Source organism: Sitophilus oryzae, unplaced genomic scaffold (assembly GCF_002938485.1).
Source record: "Sitophilus oryzae breed Bouriz unplaced genomic scaffold, Soryzae_2.0 scaffold_1198_pilon_pilon, whole genome shotgun sequence".
Classification (NCBI taxonomy): domain Eukaryota; kingdom Metazoa; phylum Arthropoda; class Insecta; order Coleoptera; family Curculionidae; genus Sitophilus; species Sitophilus oryzae.
The window spans coordinates 272,041-294,044 of record NW_022145835.1 but is presented as its reverse complement, the minus strand read 5'-3'; the positions used below and the strand labels follow the sequence as shown (position 1 = coordinate 294,044).

Sequence of the window (22,004 nt, the reverse complement as noted above, 5' to 3'; positions counted from 1 at the left end):
GTTGAATTTTAGTCACTTAAAATTCATCGGTAGGCACTTACGTTACGTTTGGTTTCATATTCGCTACCAAGAATACATATAAACCTAACCAAACTACCTAATTACAAATGGATTCATAATCACTCCTCGAATATAACTATAAGTGCCTACCTAATTTCATATTATAATAATCCAGACGTCAGTTTCGTCAACGAAAGTCACTTTTTTTATATATCTGATTAAAATACTCCGGAAAACAACGAGCTCCTTCAAAATTAGGTAGATTTATGAAATAAAAATATCTATAAATAAAGTAACTCGCAAAATATTTTTTTTATTTTCTAGCTGTTTTAATCATAAAACTGTACTGTGGTTCCCCCAAACTCAACCTTATCAATATTATTCTACTAGAAATCGGAATGTGAATATAAATCTTAAAAACAAAAAAAGATTTTAAAATGGTTGACAATCGGATACTTGTTAAGAATGGCTGATTTGTGTGTCCGACTTAATATGAACTACCGATATACCAATTCCGACCGGGTCTCCAACATTAGTCGTCTCACACGACCGTAGTCATCAAACCGGACGACCGGCAAGCGTATTATGACGTATATAATTCCAACGTACGTCACGTAACCTCACTTTGCGTATCAGTGATTTGTGGATTTGTGCAACTATATTATAGTTTTTGTTTTCTCCTTAAAAAAATGGGCAGCCACTTTTTTAAGATAGTATATACACAAAATTTAAAAGAATTGGAACCAGTACCTCACATGTGGGAGGAGGATGGGGTCTGCTGGTTTCCTAAGCTAAAAAATTAAATTAAGATGCACCAATTAAATTAATGCAGCATCTCTTCCGGATAAAAAGCATTCGTGGGTGGAGGCCAAGACATCACTACTACTATTATTATTTTGCAAAAGCCTCGACCTCTTTCTGTAAAATGTAGATGAATGTCTAAATGCCTTTTTAGTGTTTTTTTAAGCATAATAAAAAAAATTAAGCTTGTTTACAAAAACTTTTTATTAGGTTATGTTCATGATGTTCATTAGGCCGCAAATGCTACTTAATGGGTTGTATTTACGGACGTAAATAGAGATACGTAAATTAGGTTATAAATATGAACATAAAATACAACAAAATATAATTGGACGTTACTTTAGGGATTATCAGTGAGACGTATCCTATTCGGACAACGGGTAGACGTCGGGCTAGTTAAAGTATATGTACGTCGTGCAAGCCAATGTGGGAACGACGTTGGGAAATTAATAAAAATGGTACGTTGTTATTTTGTACGTTGACAGATCGTTGGGTTTACCAACTCGGATCCAACGACGTCGCTTTTAATAGGAAAGCGACGTCGTTGCTCCCACTTCCAATTCTAAAAAAAAATCAGTAGTAACGCCATATTAACTTCGAATTTTTTAAATCTAACCATTTTTCAAGAAAAAAAATATATAAAGAGAAAAGAATAGTCATACGTATTTTAAACCCTGTACGCGACACCCTGTACACTTAAATAAAGTTTAATGTCATAAAATAGTTCAAAACTATTGTAGCAGTCACGAACACTGATTTTAATAAAGAATTGACATATATATTTACTCGCGCCTCTATTAATAAAACAATTGACTTTAATTTTAACAATTTGTTTGCAATACCACTTAATCGCGGAATATTTTTTTTGCTTTGTAATACTGCTTATGTCTATTTGATTTACTAATAACAATACTAACATTTTATAAGCGTGAAATGTGTATAAATCTTGCAGCAACTCAAAAAACATCAGTACGTTTTTCCCTATTAAAGATACAGGTTTGATATGGTATTCTTAAATCTGGCAAATCATCATATTATTAACGATTTACAGCCGAATATTTGTTGTGAATATAGTTAGAAATAATAGTAAACAATGCTGGCTGACAAGAAAGTGTTAAGGGATTTACTACCCCAGGTGGTAGCCACTATACTTGGTGAGTATTAAGAATTTAACATAGGAATATTTTTTTATATTCAATCTCTCAAGCACAATACCAGTGCCGTAAACGATGCCGTAGATATCTCTTTAATTGTGTGTATCTCTTAAATATATGGATGGTTTCTGTACTATACCGGGTGCGTCTCAAAAGTGGCTCACTCCTATATCATTTTTTATTTTTTCAAATAAAAAACGATGTTTGGTATGTTAGTATAAGAAATAAATTAGAAATGATTGACGTATTAAATTGTTTTTGGTCACTTTGTGTTTCACCGGAAATGACTACAACTTTTGATTTTTAAATGGCACTCTCGGTATATTTCTACTTTATTTGATAGAAAATGACACTCTGAATAGAATGACATATCATATGTCACTTTTGACATTTTTGTTCAAAAAAGTCGTGTTTTAAACTTCAATCTAGAGTGATATGGTTGTGTTAGAAGCACTAATTTTTAATCAAGGAGCCTTGGAAAAATAAAGTTGATTGTCTAATGTTTCTAGTGTATTTACTATAGTGTATCTACTATATTGTCCTGGCCGGTTAAAAGATGCCCGCAAATCGTAATTTTAATCATATGTCAAATTTTTCAAATGGAACGAGGGTGGCTCAGTAGCATATTTGGAAAAGCATTTTTTTACGAAGAATTTGGTTCTACACACTTGGTATTTCGAATGAAATTATTATTATGAACCGCACGTTATAATTTCAAATCAACCATAAGCGAAAATGTCAAGAGTTGATATACGACAAGTTCTTCTATTCAGAGTGCCATTTTCTATCGAATAAAGTTAAAAATAGCGAGTGTCATTTAAAAATCAAAGTTGTAGTTATTTCCGGTGAAACAGGAAACCAAAAACAAAAATAAATACGGCAATCAATCTTAATTTATGTCATATACTATCATACCAAATCTCGTTTTTTTATCTGAAAAATAAAAACTCATAGGGGTGAGCCACTTTTCAGACACACCCGGTATACATCTTGTCAATTTTTGATATTTAAAAAAAAATAATATTTTCAATTTCTATCGAGAGTGTCATGACAATAAATATAACGAGAATTTCACTCGGAATACCAAATATACAGGGTGGTCCGAACTGTATTCGAAACTTCGGCAGCATATTCGGCAAATAAAAATATGTAAAAAGTTCGTATAAATGTATGTCCTAAAATGCTTGGTTTCGTAGATACAGGATGTAGAATTTCATATTTATTTCGATTTTTTTCCAAAGAATTTTGAAGTAACGTCAATATTTGGATGAAAATTGGTGTCTGGGAGTTTTTGACTTGAGAAATTTGATTTTGATGTCAATATGACTCCTATTTGTAGAGGGCGCCACCTACATGTGTTTTAACTGTTTTTGAAGAGTAATAACTTTTCGTCCGTATCTGTATAAAACTACCGAGTGAAAAAATATTTCCGTGATATTTTACGTAAAAAATGGCTTAGTAAAAATCGCTAAGAGCAACCGTTCTCAAGATATTTAGAATGGAAACAGTCAATACATGTCATTATTGACATGTATTGACTATTCAAAAATAAACATGTTGAATAGATAGTTGTCTCACTGAATTTGGGAACTTTTTGTTTTTAAATTAATAATAAATTTTTCTTCGAAAAAATAATGATAAAACAGTTTCTGTTGAACTTTCGGCCAAAACATTTCAAATTTATGATTTCAGTCTAATAACTATTTAGTCAACGTATTTAATTTATGTCAATGACGACAAGGATTGATTATTTCGATTCCAAATATTTCGAGGACCATTACTTGTAGCGATTTTTACCGAGAGACATTTTTTACGCAAAAAAACTCGTAAATGTATATTTTTTTACTCAGTAGTTTTATACAGGTACGGACAAAAGTTATTACTGTTTATAGAAGTTAAAAAATAAGTAGGTGGCGCCCTCTACAAGTAGGAGTTATATTGACATCAAAATCAAATTTCTCATGTCAAAGAACTCCCAGACACCAATTTTCATCCAAACATTAACGTTACTTCAGAAATTATTTAGAAAAAATCGAAATTAAAGTAAAACTTCTACACCCTGTATCTCCGAAACAAAGCATTTTAGGACATACATTTATACGACCTTTTTTTATTTATTTTTATCTGCAGAATATGCTGCCAAAGTTTCCGGAATACAGTTCGGACCACCCTGTATAGTGTATTCAATGGTAGTGAATGTTTTTTTTTTCAAATATGATAATGAGCGATCCTCGTTCTATTTGAAATAATTGAGTTATGTTTAAAAATAAAATTGGTCATCTTTTAACCGGTCAGGAAAATTCACGAAAACTATTAGATGATCAAATATATTTTTTCAAACTTCCATGATAAAAAAACTTGCAAAATCTAAAAGTACTAAATATTTTTAAAATGGTTAATAGTAAAATGACGGTTGACCTCTCTATGAATAGAGCTAGTAGAGATCTACAATTGTCCCATTTAAACTATGTTAGCTTAGAGTGCACCAAAAAAATATTTTCTTTCTTTTAGTTGTGAAAATATCGTTCAAGATGATAAATAAAATTCTAATAAAGTTTGAGCTGTTAATATTAATATTAAAAGGTGTCTCATCGTGATTCTCTATTTCCCTTTTTGGAACTTTATTGCGTTCTAACAAATGAGCGTTTTGTAAAAATCAATACATATTCTTGTAGGGAATTGAACGGTCTTCAAAAAAGGTCTGATGTGAATTTTCATTTAATCGACTCGATTGAAAGTTATTCAAGGTTAAAATTCAACTTCAAATTGTATATATGGTAACTTCCTCAATTTTTTATATTTTATCGTGAACTAATCGCTCAAAAATATAAAATATGATATTTTACAAAAAGTTCGTAAAACATGATATTTTATGTCTTTGAGATATTATTTCGCGATGAAATATGATATTTTGTGTTTTTGAGCCATTATTTTGCGATTAACCCTTAAGTACTAACATATATAAATAGTCGCGCTGATACTAACAGACCGTCTGAGAGACGCATTAAAAAAAATCATATCTTGTTCGTGTCTAACAGATTTTGTGTAAGTGGAGTGAATCATTAGCATTAAAACTACAGGAAAAAAAATCTAATGCTTATATTATGCAAACATGTTTTATATTTTTGAAATAATAGTACTAGTTTTGGATTTTTGACATATCTTTGTTTCTCATCGAGATTGAAAAAAAAACGAAAGGAAAATGAAAAAATATATTTATTATTAGATTTAGCATATAAAAACCTATCTATTAAGCATAAAAAAGCAAAAGAAAATATAAAGAATAAAAAAATGACAATGCCTAAAGATGGGCTTGTTCCCTACACACTTTTTTGCTCATTCCAAACAAATTGTTCTCTTCATTTTCTTCGATATTAGTCTACTGATCGTTCACATCTATATTTTCATCATCTATAACAAAACATACACAGCTACATACTGTAATATATTTGAATATTACTTATTGTAGAATAAATGATGAAATCAAATCGTTAGTTTCTAAGTGTAAAATACCTTATTTATATATTATGGATTTATATTATATTAGTTTATAAATATATGTAAAACTTGAGAATAAAGACTTCACTTCGCAGTTGGCTTTCGTTATATTATTAAATATATCTAAATTAATATAAATTATAAAATCTAAGTACTTTACACTGGCGCAGTCGGTAAACGAAACCAATAAATAAATTATTAAGTGAAATTAAGTTTGAAGAAAATGTCAATTGGAAAATTAGAAGCATTCAGAGTGGGTGAAAGTAATTGGAGTTCTTATGTGACCTGAATCTGTCAATATTTTAAAGTAAATAAAGTGGAAGAAAATCTAAAAACTGCAATTTTAATAACTGTAGTTGGTGATGAGGGATTTGAGTTGATGGTTGACTTGTGTAGTCCGGTATTACCAGAAGAGATGGCTTTCGGTGATTTAATTAAATTATGGAAAATCATTTACAACCCAGACCATCTGAAATAGCAGAAAGGTATAAATTCAGACAGAGAAAACAAGAAAGTGGTGAGACAATTACTACATACATTGTGGCATTGAAGAAATTATCCAAGTATTGCAATTTTGGATCAAATCTGGAAACTCAGCTACGGGATCAGTTAGTTTTCGGCTTGCAAAACGATGTTATAAGACAACTTTTTCAACAGAAGAATCTGACATATAAAAGGGTATGCGACATAGCTTTCAATTTAGAAGCAGCGGCAAGAAATTCCGATTTAATTGCACCTGGAAATGTTCTGAAAATATCACACAGAGGAAAATCCACGACTAAATTCAACAAAAATAGGCGCGAAGAATCTCAAGATAACGTTTGTTCCAAGGCAGGAAGAAGCAAGTGCTGTCACTGTGGGAAAACCAATCACTGCCAATCAGCTTGTTTCTTCAAGAATGCAATATGTCATCAGTGTAAACAAAAGGGTCACATCAGCACAGTATGTAATAAGAAGAACGAAAAGGTACCAAATAAACAATCAAATAAACAAGTTTTTAATAATTTTTTGACTGGTGAAGACGAACATAATTTTTCGGATTCAGATTCTGATATTTTAGGAATGTATAATGTTAGAGAAAAAAATGAAAAACTTATAAAAATTGACATAAAAATAAATAATAAAAATATTTTAATGGAATGCGATACGGGTTCGCCCATTTCAGCTATTTCTGAAAAATTATATTTTAAAGGATTTAATAAAATTTCTCTAAATAGTTCAGATTTAGATTTTAAATCTTATTAGGAAATATTTTAGAAATCTTAGGTTTTATTTGGGTTAATGTTAATTACAAATTGTTAAATAAAAAGTTGAAAATTTTTGTAATTAAAAATGGAGGTCCACCTTTATTAGGTAGAAATGGGATCAAAGAATTAAATATATCGGTCGATAAATTACTAAATATTAAGCATATTGACAAAATTGATTCTACAGAGGTTTCTAAAATTTTGCAAAATAAATACCATGAAGTTTTTGAAAATAAATTAGGAAAATTTAAGGTGAGTAAAGCCACATTGTATTTAAAAGAAAACTCTATTCCTGTTTTTTGTAAAGCTCGAAGTTTACCTTTAGCTTTAAAACAAAAAGTTGAAAAGGAATTAATAAATCTAGTTGAAAGCGGTATTCTGACACCTGTCGATTTTAGTGATTGGGCAACACCTATTGTTCCAGTGCTTAAAAAAACAGGTGAAGTTCGAATTTGTGGTGATTATAAAATAACTCTAAATCCAAATATTCATGTAGACAAATATCCTATACCAAAAATTGAACAATTGTTTACAATTTTAAATGGCGGTAAATATTTTACTAAAATAGGTTTATCTAGGGCTTATGCACAAATTGAGTTAGATGAATCATCTAAAAAATTAACTACATTAAACACCCATAAAGGTTTATTTCAAATGAATCGGTTGCCTTACGGGGTATCTTCTAGTCCCGGAATTTTCCAAAGAATTATTGAAACTTTATTTTCAGGGTTAGCTCATGTTATTACTTTTTAAGATGATATTTTAATTTCAGGTAAATCAGAACAAGAGCACTTAAAAAATTTGTTTAAAGTTTTTGATAAATTAAAAACAGCTGGATTAACAATTCAACTTAATAAATGTAACTTTTTTCAAAAGGAAGTAAATTTTTTAGGGTATACAATTAGTGAAAACGGTCTTTCTACGCCAAGAGAAAAAATTGAAGCTATTTTATATGCCCCTACGCCTAAAAATGTTACCGAATTAAAGTCCTTTCTTGGTCTAATTAATTTTTACGGGAAATTTATTAGTAATTTAAGTAGTAAATTGTATCCATTGTAAGCGCTTTTAAAAAAGAATATGAAATGGTTTTGGGGAGACAAAGAAAATCAATGTTTTGAATTAATAAAAAAAGAATTACCTTCACCTAAATTATTAGTTCATTATGATCATAAACTACCTATCTTTTTAGCTTGCGATGCTAGTGCGTACGGTCTTGGGGGTGTTTTGTATGCATACGAAACTGGAGATAAACGACCAATTGCGTATGCCTCACGTACACTTTCGGACGCGGAAAAATCTTATAGTCAAATTGATAAAGAAGGCGCCGCGATAATTTTCTGTTTAAAAAAATTTCATGATTATTTATATGGTAGACCATTCACATTAGTTTGGGATCATAAAGCATTAGTAAATATTTTCGGCAAGAAAAAAGGAATTCCGCCCTTACTAACAAAAGCCCCGCAGAATTAATGTTTAACAGACACTTACGCTGTAAATTAGATTTATTAATACCTAAAAATCAAGAGATTATATCAGATAAAATTCAAAAACAAGTCGAGTATAAAAATAGTAGTGTGAGAAATTTTAATTTAGGTGATAAGATTTTATTAAGAGACTTTAAAAATCCTGAACATCCTACCTGGATACCAGGCAGAGTTATTGCGCAAGAGGGATCGGTAATTTATAAAGTCAAATCTAACGATGATAGAGAATTTAGACGGCATTCGAATCAGCTTAGGCCTTCTCTCAGTTCTTTTAGAACAGAACTTGTAGAAAGCGAACATGTTGAAACAAACATTACAAATAATGAATCTTTAATGCCTACTACCGATAATTCACAAAATAAAAATTCTCCTGATTCAACCCTACCTTCTAGCTCTGGGTATAATTTACGGCCTAGATTAAATAATAAGACTTAGTTTAAGTTTAAATTTTGTATTTTATTAGAGATAATGTATTTTTAGAAATAAATTAATTGTATTGGAATAATTATTATATTATAAGTTATGTAATTATATTTATGTAACTAAATATTTTTTTTAAGGGGAGAAAAGTGTAATATATTTGAATATTACTTATTGTAGAATAAATGATGAAATCAAATTGTTAGTTTCTAAGTGTAAAGTACCTTATTTATATATTAAGGAATGTGGTTTGATAGTTTATAAATATATGTAAAACTTGAGAATAAAGTCTTATTCGTTATATTATTAAATATATCTAAATTAATAAATATATAAATTATAAAATCTAAGTACTTTACACATACCTTTAGATATTAGCACAGATTAGGTATACTATATGTATACAGATAAAAATCTTATCCTTAATTCGTGGTACGAAAATTGTTTTTTATGACGATGTGCAAACGAGTCAAATTTCCTGTGCGCAAAAATAAACTCGCGTAAAATAACAATAAACAGCGTAATATAGAGATATCGCTAAACCGAATAGCGTGCATGGACGTTAATACGGCCAGGTGTTATTTCCTTTACGTGAGGTGGTATTAACTCTCTTCATTTATAGTTATCGGATCGGAAAGAATTCTGTTCGCGTCGCGTCCGCTATTTAAACTTAACCTAACTTTGAATTTAAAACTTTGAAATTGTTTTGGTTACTAGGGTACTTTAAAACTAAAGGGCTTACTAAAATGCTTATTTCCAGTTCCAGTGCTTCATTGTTCAACGTCTGCCATGGGTTTAGGGCAACAAGCAACAAATTTTCTTAGAAGGGCTAAGTCGTCATCTGCTGTAAACCTAAGCCTCTTTATAGGTTCTTCAATATTGGAAGAGGTGGAATCCATATTTTGGGCCATATTTATTTAATTAAAACTAATCCCAGCTACTTAAATATCAAATTACCTAATAAAACTAAAGTAATAATTCAAAACAATTCAAACATAACCTAAAATAAAAGATCTCGCCGCTCGCCGGCCGGCCCCAATTGTCAAATGTACCCGCACATGCCCATTTAAGCAATTTTTAAACGTTATTTAGAAATAGCGCTTGGTCTAATTGATCCGTAAAATCCAAATTACGTCAGGTGGTAACTTTATTAGCGGGTGTTGCGTTAAAAATTGACTCCCGCATATCGTAACCATAAGGTACGCGTAAATACTGCATGACGCTATTCGGTTTTCCGATATCTTTCTAATAACTGTGCCGGTCAGGCGCTGTGCACAATTTTAGAGGCCATAAGTGGGCGTGCTATGTGCGCAAACAAGTTAGTCAAACCTAACTAGTACCTGATTCCGAAAATTGGAACCACGAAAAACTATAAAGAAAAAACAAAGTTTATAATCTGTATGATCTGTGATATTAGTTAAAAACCGTTTTTTATCTTCTAATTCGAATTCAGAATTATGATCGCTGACTATAGCAAAATTTTCGCCACATTCGGATTCTACGTCACTATTTTGCTATTATCGCTGCCAATCTCTTCAAACCACTTTAGAAGAGTATCCTTGTAATTTTGCTCGCCATACTTCACATGTTTTGAGCTACTAGGTGCTTGATTCATTCCACAAATTAGAAAAACAAAAATTTCGTTAACGCTAACACTCCGTCTGTCAGACGACAGTGACAGTTTAAAATAAAATATTTTGAAAACTACACACTTTCGCAAATTGTCCTGCCGGCCTTTAACTTGTTTTGATGCATATTGAAATTACATAGTTGGATGATAATTAGAAACGGAGAGGAGAGGAGATGTCATATGTCCAGGTAGTCCGTTGCGTCTGTGAGACGGGGTGTTAGTTCTTAAGGGCTAAATATGATAATTTATGTCTTTGAGGCTTATTTTCTGATAAAATATGATACTTTATGTTTTTGAGCCATTATTTCGTGATAAAATATAAAAAATTGTGGAAGTTGTCATATACGATTTGAAGTTTAACCTTAAATAACTTTCAAACGAGTCGGTTAAATAAAAATTCATATTAGACCTTTTTTGAAGATCGTTCAATTCCCAACAAGAATGTGTATTGATTTTTACCAGACGCTGATTTTTCAGAACGCAATAAAATTCCAAAAAAAAAGAAATGTTTCCCCATGTTATTTAAAAATGTAAATGGTAAATAGAAAATCATGATATTAAGAGCTCAAACTTAACCAGAATTTTTGTTTAATCATCCTGAACGATATTTTCACGGTAACGAAAAAAAAATATGCACCCTAATGTAGCCATCATATTATAACTATTTTATGAAATGAAGATGTACAAAATTTGTATAAATAATTATATAACGATAAATTACCTATTGAAATAATATTATTTTCTAATTCAAGGTACCCTTATGGCCACATCTGACGGTATGACTTATGGCTGGACATCACCAATGATACCATACTTCCTGAGTAACGAGACCCACATTGTGATGACTCTAGATCAAGCCGAATGGATGGAAACTATCAACTTGCTGGGTGCCGCTGCAGGACTACCCTTTACAATTTTGGGTGTAGACTATTTGGGAAGAAAAACCTCCATGATTATTTCAGCCATATTTGGCTGTATTTGTTGGATCCTGTTGTTAGTTTCTACAAATTTATATGTTATATATTTTGCAAGATTTCTGGCAGGAATGGCTGGCGATATGTGCTTCGTAGCTGCTCCCATGTACATCGCAGAAATAGCTGTCCCGAAGATCCGTGGATTTTTAGCGTCACTAATCTATCTCCAGATGTTGTTGGGTATTGTTATCATTTACACTACCGGATCACTATTACCGTATTATGTACCACCTATTATCGGTATAGTACTAACATCATGCCAGTTCATTCTATTTCCTTTTATGCCCGAATCACCGTACTATTACGTTTACAAAAATAAAGAAGAGAAAGCAAAAACCGCTCTGCTCCGCTTAAGATCTGATCCGGATATAGACAAAGAAATAACAGAGATTAAACAGGCTGTAGAAAGACAGAAAACCGAAAAAGGCAGACCGCAAGATTTAATTTTAATCCGTAGTAATAGAATAGCTCTGTTTATTATGTTTATCCTTAACGGATCTCAACATTTTATTGGCATAAGTGTAATTTTAATGAATCTCCATGTAATCCTGAACGAAGCCGGATCGATTTACATTGAACCAGCTTCAGCAGCTATAATTTTTTCCGTTATTATGCTTGTTAGTGCCGGAATTGCATCACTGATAATGGATAAGTTTGGAAGAAAATTTTTATTAGTTATATCAGAGTCCTTAACAGGCGTTGCTTTACTGGTAATGACGATATATTTCCATTTAAAGCATTTGGAATTTGATGTAATTAATGTTAGTTGGATTCCAGCTGCTTGTGTTATGTTTTACGCTGCTACCTTCAAAATAGGTTTAGGTTTGGTACCTATAGTTGTAACAGCTGAAATTTTTCCTACAACAATAAAAGCAATAGGAATGACTATAGCTGATTGCGTATATGTGGTGGCAGCTGTTATATCCATAAATATATATTCCGTTATGTTTAAAAGTTTTGGAATATATGCTCCATTTTATCTTTTTACAAGTTGCAGCTTTCTTATGGTAATATTTACGATATTTTGGATACCGGAAACGAAAGGTAAAACATTGGACGAAATACAACTCATGTTGAAAGGAGAAAAAGCTACAGATAGAAAAATTAGTAATAGCATACATATATAATCTGCTAAACTTTGTATTATTCAAAATGTTCTAAATTTTTTATGGATGTACTACGAAAATATAAATTTTGAAATTTGTTTCAGTCAACGATAGCGTGTAGTTCTACCGTATTTTTGTTATAAAATACGATCTAAAAGCATTCTTTTATAAAACATGATTTATATGATACAGAGAACTATTATAGTAAGAGTAGGAATATAATAGAAGGAAACTATGGTAGTGTTTAATTGAGTCCACTTATAATAAGACTGTTTTATTCTCCCAAATCTAAATTTTCCAATATTTCTGTTAAATAATTTCGATATGTATTGATCTGCGGGATGAAATACTCAGATCTTATTGTTTACTGATTCTTTATTCATATAGTGACTGAATGTTTCCAACTTAATATTCTGTGTAAATAAATATTTGAATTTTTTTACACAAAATTGTAACAGTTAAATCAAAAATCAAATTATAATATATTAATTTATTATTGTTTCACAACTACCGTATTTCTGTGGTAGGATTCACTTTGTGTATAAGACATTTTGATTGAAATAATAAAAATACTAATTACATAGTGTTGTTTATTTATAATTTTAGTTGTAGTAGAAAAAAAGACGTATTAAATTACATATTAAACCGAAACTGAATTTGCCCTCTAATAATCCTTATATGTGTAAGAGTCTTGTTTTCCGTTAAAAATTGTTTATATTAAATTGTGTTATTTTAAGAAATAATATTTTATTTGAATCTCTAATTGACTTTTCTTGACCGCATTACAATAGAAATTATAAAATTGTCGTTTCCTAGACGATCCGGTTTGCATTGTTGATGATTATTTTGACTGACGTCGACATTTATCAAAAAAATATTAAATGCAGATTATAATTGTGTGGAAAATATTTCTGGGACTGAATAGAAGGAATGAAGTATTATACAGGTGAATGTATTTTGTTCACTCACGGGCATTACTGGGATTTGTGTGAGAGTAGTTTAGTATTATTTAGTTAACAGTTATTGAGCTTTAGTAGTAGATAGAGAAGGGTATTTTAGTATTACTTTTGTATGTGTGTGTGTTTTATAGTAGACAAGTATTTAACAAAGGGCATTTTAATATTGTTTAGTTAAAAGATAGATGTTTATCAAAGAGTGTTTTAGTGTTATGTGAGTGTATTTTGTTCAGTCACGGGCATTACTGGGATTTGTATGAGAGTAGTTTAATATTATTTAGTTAACAGTTGTTGAGCTTTAGTAGTAGATAGAGAAGGGTATTTTAGTATTACTTTTGTGTGTGTGTGTTTTATAGTAGACAAGTATTTATCAAAGGGCATTTTAATATTGTTTAGTTGAAAGACAGATGTTTATCAAAGAGTGTTTTAGTGTTATGTGAGTGTATTTTGTTCACTCACGGGCATTACTGGGATTTGTATGAGAGTAGTTTAATATTATTTAGTTAACAGTTATTGAGCTTTAGTAGTAGATAGAGAAGGGTATTTTAGTATTACTTTTGTGTGTGTGTGGGACAGACGCCTTTGTGGCCATCCCTTTTGAGCGTGGGACAGACGCCTTTGTGGCCATCCCTTTTGAGCGTGGGACAGACGCCTTTGTGGCCATCCCTTTTGTGTGTGGGACAGACGCCTTTGTGGCCATCCCTTTTGAGCGTGGGACAGACGCCTTGTGGCCATCCCTTGAGCGTGGGACAGACGCCTTTGTGGCCATCCCTTTGTGTGTGGGTCAGACGCCTTGTCGCTTAGCTGCGGAACAACAACATTATGCTATGTCGCTTTGTGGCCATCCCTTTTGTGTGTGGGACAGACGCCTTGTCGCTTAGCTACGGAACAACAAAATATTTAACTATTTTATATACTCGATTATGGTGATGTGATCATGTGCGTTTTCCAGTGATGCTCAATTATATTTTTTATTTTTATAGATTGCAAATTGCGTGATCATAGAGTGAGAGCATTACACAAGTGTCCCGGCATCTAAGGTGAGTTTAGCTTCTTTTGTTTATGTTGTTTGAATATTAAATTGATATTAACACCATTCATATATTATGCTATATAAACAAAAAAAAAAATATTATATTTTTCTTACTCGCTCTTACAATTCAGAAGTGGGATCTGAGCTTTTCAGGTCTATGTATAATATATTTTTGCGTATTTTCAGTTTATACATATATTTATTATAAGTTTGTATTTATTTAAGATATCTGACATGCCCAAATTATGTTATTAGATCATTATTTGTGGATAAATAAATATGTAGTATTATTATTAATAAAATTACAGTTACTAGTGATGTATTTAATTTGTATGGGCGACAGAAATAGCGGCCAACTTACTTCGACTACAACTTAATTACTTAACTACGACTTAACTGATGGCAGATAGACCAAAGAAAAGACGTATGAATGTGGCTAGAAAAGAGTTCAAACAACAAGAGAAAGTCAGAATATGAAATAATTTGGAAATTTTTCAAAATTTGTCACGAGACAGAAGAGATTCGGTACGACCTGATAGTCAAAACCAGTCAAAAATATTACAGAGTAGTAAAAGTATATGGCCGAACGTCGAAAGCATACATAGATTTTGAAAGTACATGTAACACTATATAGAAGAGTGAAGCAAATCCTATGACTTTACCTATACATATATCTCGATGTTGTGTATTGAAAGGACATCGTGATGGCAGAGTTGAATTTTTGGATACTACCAATTTAGAACTACAAATCGATGGCATTTAAAGATCGGTGGATATTTACCTGACAACGGAGCGTTCGTGTAATGAAAGATGAACTTTCTTGTCTGAAGCTAGTTCTTCTCCTGGAATAAATGATGTACAGAAAATAACTTTGCGATCAGTCATGCAGTGCCAATATCACCAAGTGAGCAAGTTACTATCAGAACTGCTGGATACTGAACATGCTAGGAGAATCTACAAAGACTATCCCATACGTGAAGGACAAGTCTACAGAACTAAAGCCAAAATACTACAATGGGTAGTTCTGCAAAAAAATGTGATTTCATGTAGTTCGAACTTCTCACGATGATTTGAACCACTTAGCTGCTAAAAAATTTACTAGGTATTATTGGTTTCCCCGGATGAAAGCTAATGTGGGAAATACATTAAGTGCTGTAGACTGTGCTTGAATAAAGAAAACGACCAACAGAAGAAAGAACTTCCAATGCATACCGTCTATCTTGATTACTTCGGACTTATCCAAAAAGCAGAAAGAAGAATCATAATTATTTAACGCCATAGATGCCTTTACTAAGTTTATTTTCATGAAAGCCGTCAGTACAACAAAGACGAGTAAAGTGTTGATATTTTTGGATGACATATCTGCTTTATTTGAACGACCTATTCGGATTATCACTGATCTGTTTTCACATCTAAAATGTTCAGTGCTTATTGTCAAGAACGAGCAAGTATACCTGTGAAAGTAGCGTTGGTGCTTTAATTTAAAAATATCTCGGATCACAGAAAAAAAAACTGATCTATAACGCGATTCTGAAAAGCGCAATGTTATATGACTCTGGGGTATGGCTGTTAAGCAAAAAAAAACAAAAAAGAAGTTGTTGTCTACCGAAATGGACTTCTGGTGAAGATCAGCCCGAATCTCTCGTTTAAACAGAATTAGGAACGAGAGAATACATGAAAAAAAAAATGAAGGTGGATGGTAACATTGTAAAGATATACAAAAAAAAACAACTACAGTGGTACGGCCACATGTATGTACAACGAATGGCTGACGACAGAATACCAAAGCAAGTATTGCAGTAGACACCTAGAGACAAACGTAAACGAGGCTGACCTAAGCCTTCCTGGAATCAAGGATTCGACGAGCCATGTCGGAAGGGAACCTATACTATCAGGAGATATTGGGACAACAGACGAAGGACGCTGTAACAAGCAGATACATCCATACAAATTAGCGGTGGCAACGTGTAGAGCTGATAGTCAAATTGAACATTACAATTACACAATCCACAATTCACTGATGATCTCAACTCTAAAGGAACTCTAAATGATCTCAACTCTAAAGGACACAACAATATAAACATAAACAATATGCCAAATAAGAACACCGGAAAAACTTCAAGTGAATTCGTCCATAGATATCACTCTGAACCTCTGAACTTAAACAAAAAAAAATTAATTTAAATAAATTCTCTATATCAAAGAGCTACTACACGCTAAACGAATTCTTCCGGGACCTCAAAACTCAAGGCTTATCGGCAGATATATAATAATAATTCTTGAATTAAAATTGTTCTGTTTGTGTATAAATTCAGGTATATTTGTTTTATATTTGTCTTTGTGTAATTTTATATCTTAAAATTGTTCTAGTTTTCTGTATATATTCTTCGTGGAGATCCTATAATCTAAGTACCATTGTATTTATATTAAATGGAATTAATCAAATCAAATCAAATCAAATCATCAAAGACAAACAACCGATTAGTGCTTGGTTTATGCAATTACATGAATACCTCGGGTAGTAGATAATCTTTACTTGAAAGAGAAAGAACAAGCAGAATAACTGAGCTGACTGAAAGCAAACAGACAGTTTACTTTGATAAAACTCGAAAGAAGCAAGACAGCCCAAGATAGGTGATTTGGTGCTTATCAAGAAAACAGCACCAACAGTCATATCAGCCGTAGATTACTTTCCGTCTGCAGCGGACCAATGGTAATAAAATCCGAATTCTCACATGATAGGTACACGGTGGATATTGAGTCCACTTATTGAAACAAACGTAAAGTTGACTAAACGAACGGTGGCAGTGAGACACTGGAAGGCATGTGGAGAAGTTTCAGATTCAGCTGCTAGTGAAGGATATGGTAAATATGGAGATTTAGTATTATCCGATATTTAGGCGTATTTATCCGATAATTAGGCGATATTAGGCGTAAGCCTAATGAAATCCGATTAGGCAAGCTCGGGACGAGCTTCTAGCAGGATGGCCGACTGTAAGAGTCTTGTTTTCCGTTAAAAATTGTTTATATTAAATTGTGTTATTTTAAGAAATAATATTTTATTTGAATCTCTAATTGACTTTTCTTGACCGCATGTATATGTATAATGTCGTTTCCTAGACGATGCGGTTTGCATTGTTGATGATTATTTTGACTGACGTCGCCATTTATCAAAAAAATATTAAATTCAGATTATAATTGTGTGGAAAATATTTCTGGGACTGAATAGAAAGAATGAATTATACAGGTGGAGTGTATTTTGTTCACTCACGGGCATTACTGGGATTTGTATGAGAGTAGTTTAATATTATTTAGTTAACAGTTGTTGAGCTTTAGTAGTAGATAGAGAAGGGTATTTTAGTATTACTTTTGTGTGTGTGTGTGTTTTATAGTAGACAAGTATTTATCAAAGGGCATTTTAATATTGTTTAGTTGAAAGACAGATGTTTATCAAAGAGTGTTTTAGTGTTATGTGAGTGTATTTTGTTCACTCACGGGCATTACTGGGATTTGTATGAGAGTAGTTTAATATTATTTAGTTAACAGTTGTTGAGCTTTAGTAGTAGATAGAGAAGGGTATTTTAGTATTACTTTTGTGTGTGTGTGTTTTATAGTAGACAAGTATTTATCAAAGGGCATTTTAATATTGTTTAGTTGAAAAACAGATGTTTATCAAAGAGTGTTTTAGTGTTATATGAGTGTATTTTGTTCACTCACGGGCATTACTGGGATTTGTATGAGAGTAGTTTAATATTATTTAGTTAACAGTTGTTGAGCTTTAGTAGTAGATAGAGAAGGGTATTTTAGTATTACTTTGTGTGTGTGTGTGTTTATAGTAGACAAGTATTTATCAAAGGGCATTTTAATATTGTTTAGTTGAAAGACAGATGTTTATCAAAGAGTATTTTAGTGTTATGTGAGTGTATTTTGTTCACTCACGGGCATTACTGGGATTTGTATGAGAGTAGTTTAATATTATTTAGTTAACAGTTATTGAGCTTTAGTAGTAGATAGAGAAGGGTATTTTAGTATTACTTTTGGGTGTGTGTAAGACAGACGCCTTTGTGGCCATCCCTTTTGAGCGTGGGACAGACGCCTTTGTGGCCATCCCTTTTGTGTGTGGGACAGACGCCTTTGTGGCCATCCCTTTTGAGCGTGGGACAGACGCCTTTGTGGCCATCCCTTTTGAGCGTGGGACAGACGCCTTTGTGGCCATCCCTTTTGAGCGTGGGACAGACGCCTTTGTGGCCATCCCTTTTGTGTGTGGGACAGACGCCTTTGTGGCCATCCCTTTGAGCGTGGGACAGACGCCTTTGTGGCCATCCCTTTTGAGCGTGGGACAGACGCCTTTGTGGCCATCCCGCGCTTTGTGTGTGGGTCAGACGCCTTGTCGCTTAGCTGCGGAACAACAACATTATGCTATGTCGCTTTGTGGCCATCCCTTTGTGTGTGGGACAGACGCCTTGTCGCTTAGCTACGGAACAACAAAAATATTTAACTATTTTATATACTCGATTATGGTGATGTGATCATGTGCGTTTTCCAGTGATGCTCAAGTATATTTTATTTTTATAGATTGCAAATTGCGTGATCATAGAGTGAGAGCATTACACAAGTGTCCCGGCATCTAAGGTGAGCTTAGCTTCTTTTGTTTATGTTGTTTGAATATTAAATTGATATTAACACCATTCATATATTATGCTATATAAACAAAAAAAAATATTATATTTTTATTACTCGCTCTTACATATGTAATGATAAAATACTAAAATTTCTTGATTTCTAAATGATCTTGGTGTGACAACGACCTGTATAGTAAATGCAATCTCATCTGAACAAAATGAATTACAGTCTATTGTACTTTTACCACAAATAAGTGTAATTACTTCTAACATAATATTTTATGTCTCAAATACATTTTAAATATTGCACTAAATATCTAAAAATAAAAACTGTCCTTGTAAATGTCAAGTGGTCATGCTTTAATACATGCTTTAATACAAATATTTACTATAAAAAGAAACGATCACCAAATTCAATATTGTCGCTGCCAAAAGTGATAATTAAAAATGTAAAATAAATTTAACAAAATTATTTATATTTATGGTATTCTTTAACATTGTTTTATAGTTAGTAAGCATTCTTTTCTGCATTTTAGTATTTCAGTCAAAGAAAGTTGTCTGCATATAAATAAAATAGATCGAAAAAATCTAAGAACAAAATAACTTCCTCCTGCTACCTGACGTTTGTTTCTTGTTTACCTGAGTTACTTCGAACTAAATGAGAGGGCAAAAAATTAATTAAACTGTTGTACAGTAATTCAGAAAAAAAACTAGCCATAACTAAACCTTAACAAATCCTTGATGTTTTATTTCCTCTGATTAATAAATAAAGAACAGATAAAAACCTCTTAGATTCCCTTAAGATCTGATCCAGATATAGACAAAGAAAGAACAGAGATTAAACAGGCTGTAGAAAGACAGAAAGCGAAAAAGGCAGACGGCAAGATTTAATTTTAATTCGTAGTAATAGAATAGCTCTGTTTATTAGGTTGATCCTTAATGGATCTCAACATTTTATTGGCATAAGTGAGATTTTAATGAATCTCCATGTAATCCTTAACGAAGCCGGATCGATTTACATTGAACCAGCTTCAGCAGCTATAATTTTTTCCGTTATTATGCTTGTTAGTGCCGGAATTGCCTCACTGATAATGAATAAGTTTGGAAGAAAGTTTTTATTAGTAATATCAGGGTCCTTAACAGGCGTTGCTTTACTGGTAATGACAATATATTTCCATTTGAAGCATTTGGAATTTGACGTAATTTATGTTAGTTGGATTCCAGCTGCTTGTGTTATGATTTACGCTGCTAAATTTAAAATAGGTTTGGGTTTGGTACCTATATTTGTAACAGCTGAAATTTTTCCTACAACAATAAAAGCAATAGGAATGACTATAGCTGATTGCGTGTATGTGGTGGCAGCTGTTATATCCATAAATATATATTCCGTTATGTTTAAAAGTTTTTGAATATATGCTCCATTTTACCTTTTAACAAGTGGCAGCTTTCTTATGGTAATATTTACGATATTTTCGATACCGGAAACGAAAGGTAAAACATTGGGCGAAATACAACTCATGTTGAAAGTAGAAAAAGCTACAGATAGAAAAATTAGTAATAGCACACATATATAATCTGCTAAACTTTGTATTATTCAAAATGTTCTAATTTTTTTATGGATGTACTTCACGAAAATATTAATTTTGAAATTTGTTAGATAATAATTTCAGTCAACGATAGCGTGTAGTTCTATCGTATTTTTGTTATAAAATACGATCTAAAAGCATTCTTTTATAAAACATGCTTTATATGATACGGCGAACTATTACAGTAAGAGTAGGAATATAATAGAAGGACACTATAGTAGTGTTTAATTGAGTCCACTTATAATGAGACTGTTTTATTCTTCCAAATCTAAATTTTCCAATATTTCAGTTAAATAATTTTGATATGTATTGATCTGCGTGGTGAAATACACTCAGGTCTTGTTGTTTACTGATTCTTTATTCATATAGTGACTGAATGTTTCCAACTTATTATTCTGTGTAATTAAATATTTGATTTTTTTTATTCAAAATTGTAACAAAATCAAATTATAATATATTAATTTATTATTGTTTCACATCTAGCGTATTGCTTTGGTAGGATTCACTTTGTGTATAAGACACTTTGATTGAAATAATAAAAAATACTAATTATATAGTGTTGATAATTTATAATTAAAATTGTAGTAGAAAAAAGTCGTACTAAACTACATATTAAACTGAAACTTAATTTGCCTTATAATAATCCTTATACAGGGTGGTCCGAACTGTATTCCGGAAATTTTGGCAGCATATTCTGCAGATAAAAAGAAGTAAAAAAGTTCGTATAAATGTATGTCCTAAAATGCTTAGTTTCGGAGATACAGGGTGTAGAAGTTGCATTTTTATTTTAATTTTTTCCAAATAATTTCTGAGGTAACATCAATATTTTGATGAAAATTGGCGTCTGGGACTTTTTTGGCATGATAAATTTGATTCTGATGCCAATATGACTCCTACTTGTAGAGGGCGCCATCTACATATTTGTTAACTGGTTTGAAGAGTAACAACTTTTCGTCCGTACCTGTATAAAGCTACTGAGTAAAAAAATATGCATTTACGACGTTTTTTACGTGAAAAAGGTCTCTTGGTAAAAATCACTACGAGTAATGGTTTTTGAGATATTTGGAATCGAAATTATCAATACCTGTCATCATTGACATAAATTAAACATGTCAACTAAATAGTTATTAGACTGAAATCATAAATTTGAAACGTTTTTGTGCCAAAAGTTCAATAGAAACTGTTTTATCATCATTTTTTGGAGAAAAATTTATCATTAATTAAAAAAAAAATTCTCAAATTTATTATTTTAGTGAATTAACTATCTACCCAACGTGTTTATTTTTCGTCAATAATGACATGCATTGACTATTTCCATTCTAAATATCTTGAGAACGGTTGCTCCTAGCGATTTTTACAAAGAGATATTTTTTGCGTGAAAAGTCACTGAGATGTATATTTTTTTCCTCGGTAGTTTTATACAGGTACAGACAAAAAGTTATTACGCTCCAAAACAGTCAGAACACATGTAGGTGGCGCCCTCTATTAGTAGG

General features: G+C 31.8%; 1 protein-coding gene and 1 long non-coding RNA gene across 2 annotated transcripts; both read left to right on the top strand.

Moving 5' to 3' along the window:
• Nucleotides 1-1,595: 1,595 nt before the first annotated feature.
• LOC115891775 (facilitated trehalose transporter Tret1-like) lies at nt 1,596-12,877 on the top strand. Its single transcript, XM_030912335.1, has 2 exons — nt 1,596-1,955; nt 10,987-12,877. The coding sequence occupies exons 1-2, from the start codon at nt 1,895-1,897 to the stop codon at nt 12,333-12,335; spliced, it is 1,410 nt and encodes a 469-aa protein (XP_030768195.1). The 5' UTR covers nt 1,596-1,894; the 3' UTR covers nt 12,336-12,877.
• Nucleotides 12,878-13,198: 321 nt separating this feature from the next.
• Nucleotides 13,199-14,310, top strand: LOC115891776. The gene is made up of 2 exons (XR_004051899.1): nt 13,199-13,260; nt 14,254-14,310. It is a non-coding gene; the product is annotated as an uncharacterized LOC115891776 (long non-coding RNA).
• Nucleotides 14,311-22,004: the final 7,694 nt, after the last annotated feature.